Below are 14,090 nucleotides of genomic sequence, written 5' to 3'. Positions count from 1 at the left end.
AAATGCGGTCAGATGATTCCATAGCCCATCCTAATGCTGGTTATGCCCCATCTCTCTTCCCCCACCAGCTCCTGCTCTAGCTCACATTTTATTGAGATGCTTGCGCCGTGCCATAATGCTCCTGCTCTCACTCTTCCCCTGCTTCTCAAGTTTGTGAGCCAGGCTGTTCATTTCCTCATGCAGGGCCTGGAACTGCTGCTCCTCCTAAGTTGGATGAGAGAGAGAGAAAAGGGGAGGAGAGACGGGGGAGAAGAGGAATAACATAAACTTACTTTCTATAAAAGTATGACCTCATAAGAAGCTAACCGCTACTGGCATTGCCAACTGAGCCCCAGCAGAATAAACCTTGTACTCAGAAGTTGTTTTCGAAGGGAGCTTAGGAGCTCCCGATAATAATTAAGCATCAACTTTTTTTTTTTTACAGTGCTTTCAGGTGTTCCAAGTACTTCTCATACATTATCTCAGCAATCCTTGCAACAACTATGATGCAGGCCAAGAATTATTATTCCCAAATTGCAGGGAGGAGGGGATGGAGGGCTGAGAAAACAGTAGTACTATCCAGTACAGACAAGAGACAAAATCTTCGTAGTGGCACCCGCCTTTCTGTTCTTGCAGATGGCAGCTGCAAAATGTGATGAAGGACTGCACCAGGCTACCCACTTGCTACCCCAATAGGACCTAGGTATGAACTACAATGCCATTTATATCATCTGAGGTAGGATGCAAAGCCTAACTGCAACCACCCCAGGTAAAACAGCACTATCAGAACCACACACCCCCAACACTGTACAGAGAAGAGAATCCCACACAACTGTCAGTAAGACTGTCACCTGTTTCAAGTCAAGGATGCGTCGGGTAAGCTGAATCTTGTCTGCATTCTCTTGCAGCAGGGCAGTTAGCAAAGGTTTCTCTTCCTAGAGGGACAGATAGAAATGGTTAGAATATATGAGATATTGAAGGCACAGTGACTACATTGTTACAATTTCATCCCAATCCTAAGAGATGCAAGTGGAGTGGTTTGGTTTTTCTTCAGAATACAAAGATAGACTCCAATTTGTAGACTAGGAGTGGGGAACCATTTTCACCCCAAAGGCAATATTCCCTCCTGGGCAGGACTAGAGGCAAAGGTAGGCAGAGCCATGGGTGTCACTCTAACCTTTGTACAACAGGCTACATTCCAGCTGTACGAAGACAGAGGATTCTACATATGCCCCTCTAACTCTCTCCATCTAGACAAGCAAGAGCCAAAGAGTCCCAAGAGCCAAATGGAGAGGAAATTATGAAAATCAATTAATCTTGCTTCTATTTTTGTATTCAGGGTTGTTTTCTTCTTTTAATGATTTAGGATTTCTAGGAATTTAGAACGCCTTGTTATGGAATGGAATTTGGGGGCGAAGACAAAAGCACATGGAAATTGCTATTAGATGGCCAGTGCAGTCAGCAGACAGGGGAGAAAGCAAACTATAGATGCCATGGGGAAATGACTACCTTAGCTCCCCATCTGCCATAACCAACTACTGTCTAAATCTTTCTGACCTTTGCTCCAAAACCTTGGATGATTTTTCGAATGCTTTCTTTTTAAAATGTAATCTATTGAGTTAATTCCATAGGTGGATTTCAGAAAAATCTGACCAGCTGGGGAGATCCTTCCATATATGTGTCCGGCATCTGCAGGCAAAACATAAATTCCGCTTCCCTATGGCTATGCATAGTTCTTCCGTAGTTCTCATTATTATTTACCCCTTCATTACATTTCTATCCCAAGGGAGATCAGGGCAGCATACATATATACTATACATGCTGCAGAAACAGGGGAACTGAGGGTTGTCCCTGCTTTGGCACATACCTTCTGCCTGATCCAAGCTTCTAGTTGCTCAGCTTTCTGGTTGAACTCTTGTAAGTTTCTGAGTCCACTCACTGCTTTGCTCTGATTTGCTGCCATCTGCTTCAGCAGTTGCCACTGTTCGCACAGGGTTTGTAGTCGCCTCGCTATCTCGGCACTGGAGTTGGACTGGACAGTAAGCTGGTCACCCATCTATGGATGGGAAAGAACATAAGAGCACGTGAAGAGCCCTGCTGGATCAGGATGATGCCCAACATCCTGTTCAAACAGTCACCTGTGAGAAGCCTGCAAGCATAACCTGAGCATATCAGCGCTTTCCTCACTTGTGATTCCCAGCACTGGTGGAGGAAGGGGGGTGCGGTGGGTGTGGTCCGCCCCGGGTATCATCCCTGAGGGGAGGTGACATCGCTGCTCGCCCCGCCCCTGCAGGCGGCTAGCCACACCCCGTGTGCACAGCATGTGCACCACTCCGGGAGCCGGAGCAGCTAGCTCCACCTCTGATTCCCAGCAAATGGTATTCAGAGGTACACTGGCACTGACCATGGAGATAGAACCCAGCCACTGTGGCTAGTGGCCACTGATAGTCTTATCCTCCATGAATTTGTCTAATCTTCTTTTAAAGCCATCCAAGTTGGTGGCTATCACTGCCTCCTGTGTTTTCCCCCTAGCTCTGATAATAACCATCTTGAAGTGACGCAATCAAAACTGTGCACACTGTTCCAAGTGTGCTCTCTCGGCATAGATATAACAGCGTTATGACACTGATGGTTTTGTTTTCAGTCCCTCTCCTAATGATCCCTAACATGGAATCTACATTCCATGGAAAGGCAGGACTTAAAAGTCATCCAGTCTTGCCAGAGCACTGATTTCATGGAAACTCTAGAAATCAAGAGTGCAGAAACAGGACGAAACACAGAGATGCTGAAGTACAGGAGAGGGAGCAAGGGTGAACAGGATTCAGGTCTCTCTTCAGGGCTGTGCTGCAACCTAAAGAACTCAAAGCAGGGGGGAGAGGGGGCTTCCAGAGACCTCGTTGTACCTGGTTCAGTTTGATCATGGTATTCTCGAAGTCTTTCATGTCTCTTTGTAACGTCTGAGCTGCCTGCGCCCATTCCTGAATACTGCAACCATCCTTCAGGTCTCGAAGTTTCGCTCGCACCCATTTCTCAGCCTGAAACATGAAGACAAATGCCAAGATGGGAACTGGACAAGCAGTTGGGGGAAAGCACTCTTTCTACTTCCATTAGGAAGTTCAAAAGTCTGATTTTGTATGGGAGAAAGGAGAGACTCTGGGCAAAATAGAGAAGATGCCTGTTCTGGCACGACATTAAAGAAAACCCAGTACAGGATTATTCCATGTAACTCCTCATTGCTACAGCATGTAATCCTGTGGAATTGCAATGTTTTTAATCATTTATTTGTTTGTTTTAACCAAAGCTTGGGTTTGATGGTGAAGGTCTCTCTTCAATACACAGGAGAGCTGCTGCCGGCATGAGAAGACCATATTGGGCTAGATGGGCAAACAGTCTGACCGGGTAAAAGGTGACTTCCTTCCAATATTCCCCTACAGCAGCATCCAGATGTGGTGAACAGATGGCTGCTCTGGCTGGGACTCATGAGAGTTGTGGTCCAGAACATCTGGAGGACGTCAGGTTGGCAAAGGCTGCCCTGGAGTTAACCTCACCACAGATCTACCCCGGAAGTTTCAGAAGTCAATCCATAGAATGGAAAAATGCTAAGTAGATGCTTCAAGCAGTGAGTGACAGAGTGGCACAAGTGTGAATTAGTTTCTTAATTATGTAGTTACCCATACTACACTGCTTTTCAGTTACAAAGCTCATAGTCATGTCTACAAGCACTGAGATATGTTCCAGCTATGTGCTTGGGATTAGCAAGAGCTGGAAAACAGGGGAGCAAAGAAGCTGCTATGTGCAGTGCAAGAGCTCAGCCTGGGTTTGGTCTGAGCTGCTCAGATTGAAGAGCCAGGCATGAATTAGCAGCTTTACAAGAGCAGGTCGAATGCAATTGGTCCCTTGTGTCACCTGGCCAAAGCTAAACCCCTGAGTGCCATATGGGTAACAGGCTGCCTGTTTCTACCACCATGGCAACTAGCCATGGTGCTGCAGAAAGTAAAGTGGCTGAGTCCCATTGCTAAGAGTTCCTGGTTCAAGACACCAGGCACAGAGAGGAATGACAGCCACCTTTCTCACAGGGCTGCTGTGAAGTCACATGACAAAAGCTACATACCCAAACATTCTGATATAAAAATAGTACACTTTTATTATCACCTAAATGTCCCTACACCGAGCTGAGTCTGCTATTCTGTGCCCCCTTCACCCCAAAGAGATGGGAAAGAAATCAGATATCTGTGGATTGACCCCTTCTCCTCTGGTCCTCCATCCTAAAGACAAGCTGCCAAGGATGACCTCATGCCATAACAACAGCCTCCCTCTAGCCAAGGGACCTTGTCTCCTTCCGTTTGCACGTTCCTCTTACTTTAACAGAGGAAAGACCTTTGGCAAGGAAAAGGCTGCCTTCCCTTCCTTTCTACTGTAGTATGGGAAAGAAGAGAAGAACATGTTCCTGCTCTACCGAGACACTAAAGGGGATTTGTTCCTCTGCCAATCTCATTTTCTTTTACCTGCATCATGTCACAGCTGAACTGAGCTATGTGAGGGCTCCATTTGGAAAGGTCGGCCAGCCCTGGGCTGCTCTGGAGGCAAGGCTTCAGCCCTGCTACTTTGCCTGCCTCTATGTTCTTGACATTCTCCTTCCAGGGACCTGCAACAGCACAGCTTGACATCTAGGAGAGAGAAACAGAGGGAAAGAAAAAGTTTGTTTAGATTTGGTCCATGTCTGATAAAGGGGAAGCAGCAATGCCCTAATTGAGCTTCAGGGGGGTTTGGAACTGACGGCCTTGTGAAGTAAGTTGATCAACAAGATAGAGTCTTAGGCTATGTACGCACTGTACCTTTAAAGCTTGCTTCCACTGAAATCCTTCACTGTTTTTGTATTATCCGTTCACTGCAAGAATCTTGTAGGCAGTGAGTAAATGGTTCATCTTTCTCAGCACATATGGACAAGGCTGGTGGTATAGTTGAAGATAAAACTCTCTAGAAGTTCTTTCCTGGCACTGCTACTCGAGATCCACTAAGGTGCCAGGGATCAAGCCTAAGGCGTCATCTATGCAAAACATAGAAGAGGAAAGGCCCTATCTTTAACTTCATCTCATCCTGCCTCTCTCAGGTTCGGCAGAAGTAAACCTATTTCTGCAAAACTCCCAGCCCTCAGGTAAAAGAGCTTTGCTCCCTGAACAAACAGGGAGACTTTTTGTCTGCCTGCCTTCCAAATGAGCTCAGACCCTGCTCCTCAAAAGCAGTCTAGAGAGATACTTATTTTAAGTAACTCATCAAATGGGAGAAAGTCTGGATTTCTTCCAGGCTTTGTTCTTGTGGTCAGAAATGATGCAATGTTCTGTCACCACTCCAAGACCGCTAAGGTCAGCCAACTGCAGAAATGGCTTTCCTCCAAGCTCAGCCCAAGGTCCAGCTGCAAACTACCATGGAGGGCTAAATTTGTAAACAGTATCTCAAATCCCACTGCAGGAAGAGAGGTCAGTACTGGCTGCTCTTAAATGGTAGAGCATGGAAAGAGAAGCTTAACACTACTGAACTCAGAACACTGACAGCACACATACCAGAGCACTTATGAAAGATACGATTTGAGACGTTCAAGCAGAAAAGGTGTAAGTCAGGAGGGAAATAGTTCATGATGCATGAAGAGCACGACTCAGAAACATAACGATTTTAAAATTAAAGCTTGGGCGCATATTCCCAACAAAGTTCATGCTAATGGTAGGTCTACACTGCAAACACAAGCTGGTGTCAATCCAGTTTAATGATCAGTTTCACCCCTCTCAATGATTCCTGGAGATAAGTTTCCTGTAAGGTAAAAGGTAAAGGGACCCCTGACCATTAGGTCCAGTCATGACTGACTCTGGGGTTGCGGCACTCATCTTGCTTTATTGGCCAAGGGAGCCAGCGTACAGCTTCCGGGTCATGTGGCAAACCAGAGCAGCACATGGAAGCGCCGTTTACCTTCCCGCCGGAGCGGTACCTATTTATCTACTTGCACTTTGACGTGCTTTCAAACTGCTAGGTTGGCAGGAGCACAGACCGAGCAACGGGAGCTCCCCCTGTTGCAGGGATTCAAACCGCCGACCTTCTGATCAGCAAGTCCTAGGCTCTGTGGTTTAACCCACAGCGCCACCCGCATCCCCAAGTTTCCTGTAAGTGAATGTAAACTAGGTGGTAGGGGGGAGAGACAAAAGCTGCTGCATTATTCTGAGTAAGACCATTGGTCCATCTTAGTTCATCACTATCTACACTGACTGCCAGCAGCTCTTCAGGGGTTCAGACAGGGGACAACCCAAGCCTTACCTGGAGATGCCAGGGATTGAACCTGGGACCTCCTGCATGTAAAGCAGATGCTCTGCCACTGAGCTATGGCTCTAGAGCAAAAGATGTCTAGCAAAGAATTCTCATCACCTCATAGAGGGCCCCCAACACTGTCGAACCAGTTGTAGTGTAGGGGCATCCCAAAAGGAGACCTGAATGAAAGCCAAGATGTTTGTCATGGGAATGTCTCAGAATACAAATATGGAATGAAAACAGAAGAGACTGAACAAAAACAGTTCCTAGAGGACAGCAAGTGGCATAGGGTTGTCAGTAAGAACACACATATCTGCAATGGAAAAGTAGCTCGCTATCAAGACTGGGGGCAGCACTACAGCCTCATAAATTGATCACAGCTAGACACATTACAGATTGGCATCCATTATTCTTATTCAAGAAGGGGGATGGGGAGCCACTATTAAAGGGACTGGACTTTACAGCATAGATGACTGAGTCCTTGTCTATAGTTGTTTATAGCCTAAGCTATCACCCTTCTAATGATGTCCTGTTCAGTTTTTGCATGATAAGCTTGTGGACATGCCCCAGGCATAACCTAATTTCCTCCCATGACATTTTCCCCAGAACTTTTTTTCATTTGCATTTCTGTCTGGCAGGATATAGCGAGGGAAGCTGGAAATGAACAAGTAAGACACTTTGCACAAGGACACAAAAAAGAGACTGTGGTGGGGCACAGTCTTAGAGAGATTGGAGGCGGGCACAATACCCTGACATTTCCCATTAGCTTGTGCCTGCAGACAAAATGGCATGCCATGTTCTCATGGCATGAGTGGTGGCCTTTCAAAGGATGCATTAGAAAGTGATGAACTGGTAATGGTCCTTTACGCTGGATGCCAATTAGCTGAAAGAATATGCAAACTGGTACAACGGTCTCCCAGATTACATTTTTATATACTGCACTGAAAGAACACACATCTGTACATGGAAGAGCTATGAGAGCTCCCCCTTTAGACAAGACCCCATAAACCTGGAAATGTGGCATGCGAATCAATAAAGCTACAATGCTAAGCAGGTACATTGATGATTAACTTCTACTGAACTTGGCAATATTTCTGAGCAAATGTTTTCAGGACTGCACCACAAGATATCTTCTGTTGCTACTTCTACATCACATATGAATCACTTGTGCAGCTTCTCATGGAATGTGCTCTTCCTTGGTTCAGGTAGCTTTTTGTACATGCTTTAACAGAGCCAGAATGTACAGCAGCAACACAGGCAGCCCTTAGAACAGGATGGGGAAACTGAGCTCTCCAGATACTGTTAGACTATAACTCCCATCATCTCTGGCCACTGACCCGGCTGGCTGGAACTGATGGGAGTGAGAGTCCAATGGCATCTGGAGAGCCGCAGGCTCCCCATCCAAACCTCAGAATGTGTGCACCTCCACTTATATAGGTAGATAATGTACAGAGAAACTGTGGAGAGACAATTAATTTGTAAAGGCTTTTTGCATCCTTGAGATTTCAATGATATATCGAGGAACGCAAGGAATTCTCATGGGCTCATTCCTTCCTCTTCATTTGACTGCACTGCTCTACAAGGACAAAAATGAAAGCATGAAGTCCATATTCTATAATTGAGTTTGCCTTTATTTCCATTTGAAAAGACTCAAAACAGTCACCAAGGCTCACAAACAAAGGGCTTATATATTAGAGGGGGTATAAAGGCACATACCATGTGAAGAGGAGCAACTCTGCCCAATGAAGAATGGCCACTAGCCTGGGGCCTCCTAGAGTCTTGCTTTTCTTCTTCTATTTCCACCTCTTTTCTGAGAAAGACCTAAAAAGTGGGGGGAAACAGATAATGGATGAGGAGAGTGCAACCTCATCCAGCTCTGAAGAATATTGGAGAATACTTGAACTGGACAACTAAGGGCTGTTCATGATGCAAAGGCAGAGTGAAGAAGAAAGGAAACTTCTCAGGGGCAGACTTCATCACATTTGCCCAACTGCAGCTTAAAGCAAGGTCTCACCCAAATTATGCTCTTAGGTGAGCATCACACACCCATGATAGCTGGTCAACCACAATTTCAACAAAGCCTATCTGCCAGCTGCTACTGGGTCACAAATCTGCAGGCAGCCATTCCATGAGAATACAGAACAAAGGCTCATCACTTTGCAACCCTCTTCAATCCTTTATTATATTTGGAAATACTGCCTATCCAACACTAAGTTCCACTCTCACTCTTGGAAGAACAGTGCAATGGAAGTAATACTTATTCCTATTTTACATCTGAAGTACGGAAACTAATACGTTACTTTCCAAAGCAACCCAGCAAGTACGTGGCTGAAGTTAATATCCAAAGCCACCTCGAAAAGCATAACATTCTGGCCAATGGACTCACCTCTCTTTACATATCATTTGCTATCAAGCGGGAAAGGAAGGCATTACATTTCAGGTGTTATCTGAAGAGGCAGAAACCCTGAAGTCTAACAAAACTATACTTTCTCAGGATTCAGATCTTTATAAACACTCAGTGCTACCTATGCCAGACATTTATCCACAAAGCCTGAAATATCAAATTAAGTAATTTGAAGAAACGTTCTTCACCTATACCCAAAGACTTAGCATATGGGGTGGGGGGGTGGGGTGGGGGGGAGGGAAGCAGGAATGAACAAATCTGGCACAGAACAGTGACAAATGTCAAATGTAACCAGGAAGGATATGGACTGCAGCGACACAGAACATTTTGTTCCCTGTATTTGTCTTCCATTAGCAGTAAAGGAAGGTACTTTTACTGTACACATTGGGCTATAAGCAATTCACACAAGTGAACAACCAATGTTATTAGAAGCAAAGGTGACATGGTGCTAGACAAAGTACCAAAGTTTCCTTGGGGAACAGTAAATCAGCTCTCAAACACCCAACCCAAAGCTATGTAATTTACATTTTTTGAGGGGAGACTTGCTGGAGGTGGTTGTAGCATGCTTGTGACTGAGCTCAGCAGACTTGAAGAACTTTCTTTTGGAAGGAAAAAGGAGGAACACAGCATGGGAGAATCATCATCATCATTATTTATTGTGTTCCAGAGAACACAACTGCTTGTCAGAGTTCATGATTCAGAACAAAGGAGAGCAGATGGTTTGCTACTGTGGTGGTGGCTTCTGAACCCTAAACTGGTACCTCGGGTTACATACGCTTCAGGTTAAATACACTTCAGGTTACAGACTCCACTAACCCAGAAATAGTACCTCGGGTTAAGAACTTTGCTTCAGGATGAGAACAAAAATCGTGCTCCAGTGGTGCTTCAGGTTAAGAACAGTTTCAGGTTAAGAACGGACCTCCAGAATGAATTAAGTACTTAACCTGAGGTACCACTGTATTGACAAGCTATGGTCTGGGAATAAGAACAAAAAATGGAGGTTAAGCTTGCACTTAAGTGCACTCAAGGATGACTACATTTTAAGCACATATTAGAAGTTTCTGTTGGCTTTTGGTATTGTTTATTTCCATCTTATATGAGCATTCAATATCTTGCACTTTTCTAAATAAGCTTGTTGGTTGTTTAATTATTGTTGGGCTTACAACAGCACAAATCTAAGCACATTTACTTGGAAGCAAGACCCTCTGGACTTACTTTTAACTTTTGTGAACTGCACTGCAGCCCAAGTGTTATTTACGTGCAGAGGGGTCTGGTTAGGGCAAGTTAAGTAGCTTTGAATGCCTCATTTCCAACGGGGCTCCAAAATCTCTTGAGATTTCTGGTGGATCATGCAAGTTTGGGGCTCAGTTTTGCAAGCAAAGAAATGATAGCCCAAGACAAGCTTCTTGCTGCTCAGAAAATCTTCAGTTAGCAGGAGGTGGGGGTGTTTTATAAATGTATGAATCACCATATCACAATTTCTTTGAAGTATGTACACTCCCTCTGTTCATTACTGGAGTGTACATCTGAGATCTGGTGTGGGTGGGTGTGTGGGTAAGAAAACCATTAGCTAGGCCACTGAAGCCAGGCTACTCCTCTCCAAAACACATACGAACAAGAATATTCCACGACGGATTTTGCGATGCATTTTGTTATCCAGATAAGACTTAAAGGGGCTTGAACTATCAAAGCATCCAAGAGATGAGGAGCTCAAACAAACAATTTAGACTTCCTGGCCTGGACAACTATCCTATCAGTGCATTAGGTGATGCTTTGCTCCTATCCTGTTTATGGAATGGTTGTTACTGTGTTTGGCACAGCGCCCTGTGGTCTGAGATGTTCACGGTTAAACCTGCCCACATATTCTCCACCACAACCCACTTGGCCCTTCTCCAGCCAGAGCTCAGTAATGGGAGATAAGCTTGCAGGTGACATAAGTGCTTTATTTACATACGAAGCTCCCTCAATCCATCAGCTGCAGGAAAACAAGGCTTTCAGCACAAAGATGATCTCATCCTTCCTGCAGAGCTGCTCTGCTTGGATTGCGGAGGCAGGACTCCCTCCCTCCCCTGCCATATCATCCCATCCAACAAGCAGCAGCCGGGAGCACATGTGAAAACAAGAAACGAGTTAGTCTTTCTGTTGATTTGGAAAGTAGAGGTTGCAACTGAGAAGTGACTGGCTGGAACCTTCACTGGCTGGTGTGACTACACAAATGAGGGCAAATGTATGTCTATCCAAAGGAAGAACTAGCCTGGGTCCTATGAGGCTCAATGCCAGGGAAACACAGAAGGCCTAATAGACAGACTCTTGGCTGAGATGTCAAGGTCAATTTGGAGGACGCTTTCCCTGGGGCCTATGAGATAGCACAATGAGGTAATGCCTTTACCAGACACTACAGAGAACCTGACAAAATCTTGACTTCACTCAAAACCGAAATAAGCAGGGTGTCCTCAGTTTATCCCATTGGGGCATGTTTCATAATTTCACAAAGCTGATGTGTCACAAGGATAGAATTAGTCTCAGTGTTACTTTCTTCTTCTCGGAGCGTTTAAAAGTTCTGCAGAGAAGTGGCTAGAAAACTGTTGAAAGTAATGCACCTTTGTAATGGGGTAATGGATCTTATGTGATCCAGAGACATCCACTTTTAAAAGGGTGCTTCTATAAAGTTTGCCTAACAATGCATCTTTTCAGGGATTTGCCAGCACTTCCATGCATAGACTTTACAAACACAGGCAGAACAACCAGCCCTCAGATCTGCTCAAAACAAGCCTAGTACTAGCATAGCAGGAATAAAGGGCATTGCTAGGGTTGTCTGTATACAAAAAAACAACAACACGAGTCTGAGCAAGAAATGAAAGCAACTCTGGGTATGGTTTTTAAGCACTGGCAAATACTATGTAGACAGACTCTGGATTACAAAAGTAGAAGGCTGCACCAGAATGCAGACTGCCTTTTCTTTCAAGCCCAGGAACCACTGCTGCAAAGAAATACGAAGTCTTTCAGCTGAGTACCTCCGAGCCTTTACCAGCATCACTCTGCTCACTACCCCTATAAAAACCTGCCCATCATTGACATGCCTGTGGGTGAAGCATGATGGAAAAAGGAAACTTAGAGGCTTACTAAAGATATAGGAAGCCTTTCCTGGGCTTGTCGTACCATGCTCAGCTAGTTGCTTTCTCACTACATCATCCACAGGCCATCCAAAAAGGCAGATGAATCCAACAGATAAGAGATGGAATAGAAATGATATAATAGAAGGCAAGGCAGAACTAGAAATCCCTGGGCTCTGTTCCCAGTTTTGGGAAGGGTTGCATGGAAAAGCCATTGTAATCAAAATAAGGATTAAACTATCCAGGATCTACAGCTATCTCTGACAAGCAAGGCTGGTGCTGCTTCTATCGATCCATCTGCATAAAACTACCATCAGACACTGCAAAATATGATAATGAAGGAAACTTCGGTGGTGATTCAAGGGAGGCAGGTGCTTTGTTTCATCTTATCCCTACAGAAAAAAAGATGACATCATCATCTCCTTTGAGATTCTGAACTGTCCCTTGTTCAGAATTATTTTCTACCATGATATGAGGAGTAATTCTGCTTCCTTAGTTTCAGGCAATCAAAGCTCTCAAGATCATCTTCCTCAACAGATAAAAAGGGGGAAACTTAAGCTATGAAAAACCCTTGAGATGCATATTAACCACCCCTTCTCAGAGTGTCTTCTCAGAGGATCCTGAAACCAAGGGAGAGGTCAGGCCTGATGTGACTGTGATATAGAGTGGAGCAATGCACTCTAGTGTAACAAAACAAAACAAAACAAAACAAAACAAAGTAAGGCAGGGGAGGAATATAAAAGACCTTACCTTAAACTGTGCTTTCCCTGTTCTGCAGTTGTTGTTGTTGCAGTTCCTCTCGCAACGGGTATGAGTTGATGTTTCCTCCCCTGGATTAGGTTCTCCGTGCCAGTTGGACAAGGTGATTTTTTTGATGGAGCGGGACAGGGAGTTGCGGTTGATGCGATCTTCATTGGTGGCCACCTCCTCAACGGGGCTGGTGCTGTCAAACCTACCCTCAGAGGACACGGGAGAAGCCTGAGCCAGATACAGAGACACACGCTCATTGAGGTTTTGGTGCAGGGCATGATTATCCAGAGCAGCTATGTCAGGACAGCTGTCTCCTGGAAAGTCCAGGGAGCACTTGGGTAGGGAAAGCTTGGTGGTAATAGTGAACGGCTGGACCTTCCTTGCTCTGCTGCCAGACATTTCTCCCCCTCGCATTGGCCACACAGGAGACAGGGGAAAGGGAAGGGGAGAGTGGGCCACCAGTCCTGAACTCTAACAAGAGACTATAAAACACATAGCAAAGTCACAAGAGATTCTTCTCCAGCCTCTTCCAAACCATGCAGATGCAGAATTTGCCCCTCAGTCCTCCTGGGAACTCTCTCAGAAGTTAAGCTTGCTCGGAAATGTCTGACGGAAGGGGACTTCCAGTCTTCTTCGGCTTCCAGGCCTGAGAAATCACGCTGCTACCACCACGCCAGGCCTCTGGTCAGCAATGGTGGTGTTGCTTTGCTTCCCCATCCATAATTCTCCACCAGCAACCAAAAGACCATGAGTGTGGGGTTGTGGGTGGGAGCTTGGTCCTGGCTTCAAAGCGAAGAGGAGAAAAGCATTCAGCGAGGCTGGAAGCTGGAAGCGTTTTGTCTGGGGGTGGATCTTGAGAAATGAGATCAGAAATTAAATCTTCTTCCTTGGGAGGGCTGGAGTTGCTGATTGCTCCCTGATTGCTCTCCCTCTCCTTTGGCAGGCGGAGAGCAGCTCCTTCTCCACACGCACTCACCCAGAAGCTAAAAATGTCCCTTCAGATGCTGGAGAGAGAGAGAAATTGGCTGCAGTGCGGGGTGAAGTCGGTTTCCTCCTCGCTCTTTAGGGTGCTGCTCCACTTCGAAAGTCTCTGCATGAGTGGTGGCGGCGGCGGCGGCGAGGACGACAGGTGGTGGCGGTGGGGCTACCTACCTGCAAAGTTGGGGGCTTCTGCTGCTGCTGCTGCTGCTGCGGCCGCCCCTTCTCCTTGGCGTCTCCCTGCAGAGCTCGCCTCAGGCGTCGTCCACCTTCTTGCGCAGGTTGAGGACGCAGAGGAGGCAGGTGAGGAGCGCCTCGCGGGACTGCCGGGAAGTCAGGCGGGCCCCCAGGCGCCGGAGCAGCGGCAGGAGGCGCTGGCGAGCCACCAGCAGCAGGCGAGTCAGCAGGGTGCGCAGAAGCAGGAGGGCGAGCAGCGGGGCGGGCATGCTGCGCTCCGGGCGCTCGGCGGGGATCTGCGAGGGGAGGCACAGAGACACACACCGCGGTCAGAGCAGCCGCGGCACGGAAAGGCGCGCATCCTGCTCGGTGGCCGAAAGCAAGAGGGGAAGCGA

At 46.3% G+C, this 14,090-nt stretch overlaps 1 protein-coding gene across 5 annotated transcripts in view; it reads right to left on the bottom strand.

The window, feature by feature from the left end:
• LOC308474084 (uncharacterized protein) overlaps positions 1-13,765 on the bottom strand; it is a 41,116-nt gene extending 27,351 nt beyond the window's left edge. For 3 of the 5 annotated variants that reach the window (XM_081000077.1, XM_081000078.1, XM_081000081.1), the window contains exons 1-7: positions 12,541-13,764; positions 7,990-8,094; positions 4,485-4,646; positions 2,883-3,014; positions 1,847-2,035; positions 831-914; positions 86-204 (exon numbers count right to left, since the gene is read on the bottom strand). In XM_081000077.1, the coding sequence (XP_080856203.1) occupies positions 86-204; positions 831-914; positions 1,847-2,035; positions 2,883-3,014; positions 4,485-4,646; positions 7,990-8,094; positions 12,541-12,954 (1,205 nt within the window). In that variant the 5' untranslated portion in view covers positions 12,955-13,764. Of the gene's footprint in view, positions 1-85; positions 205-830; positions 915-1,846; positions 2,036-2,882; positions 3,015-4,484; positions 4,647-7,989; positions 8,095-12,540 lie in introns of all 5 variants that reach the window. The other 2 variants (XM_081000079.1, XM_081000080.1) reach the window with 2 other exon arrangements.
• Positions 13,766-14,090: the final 325 nt, after the last annotated feature.

Source organism: Podarcis pityusensis (assembly GCF_964106645.2).
Source record: "Podarcis pityusensis genome assembly, chromosome: 3".
Lineage (NCBI taxonomy): Eukaryota > Metazoa > Chordata > Lepidosauria > Squamata > Lacertidae > Podarcis > Podarcis pityusensis.
The sequence above is the reverse complement of the archived record's forward strand: the minus strand, read 5'-3'. Positions and strand labels throughout refer to the sequence as shown.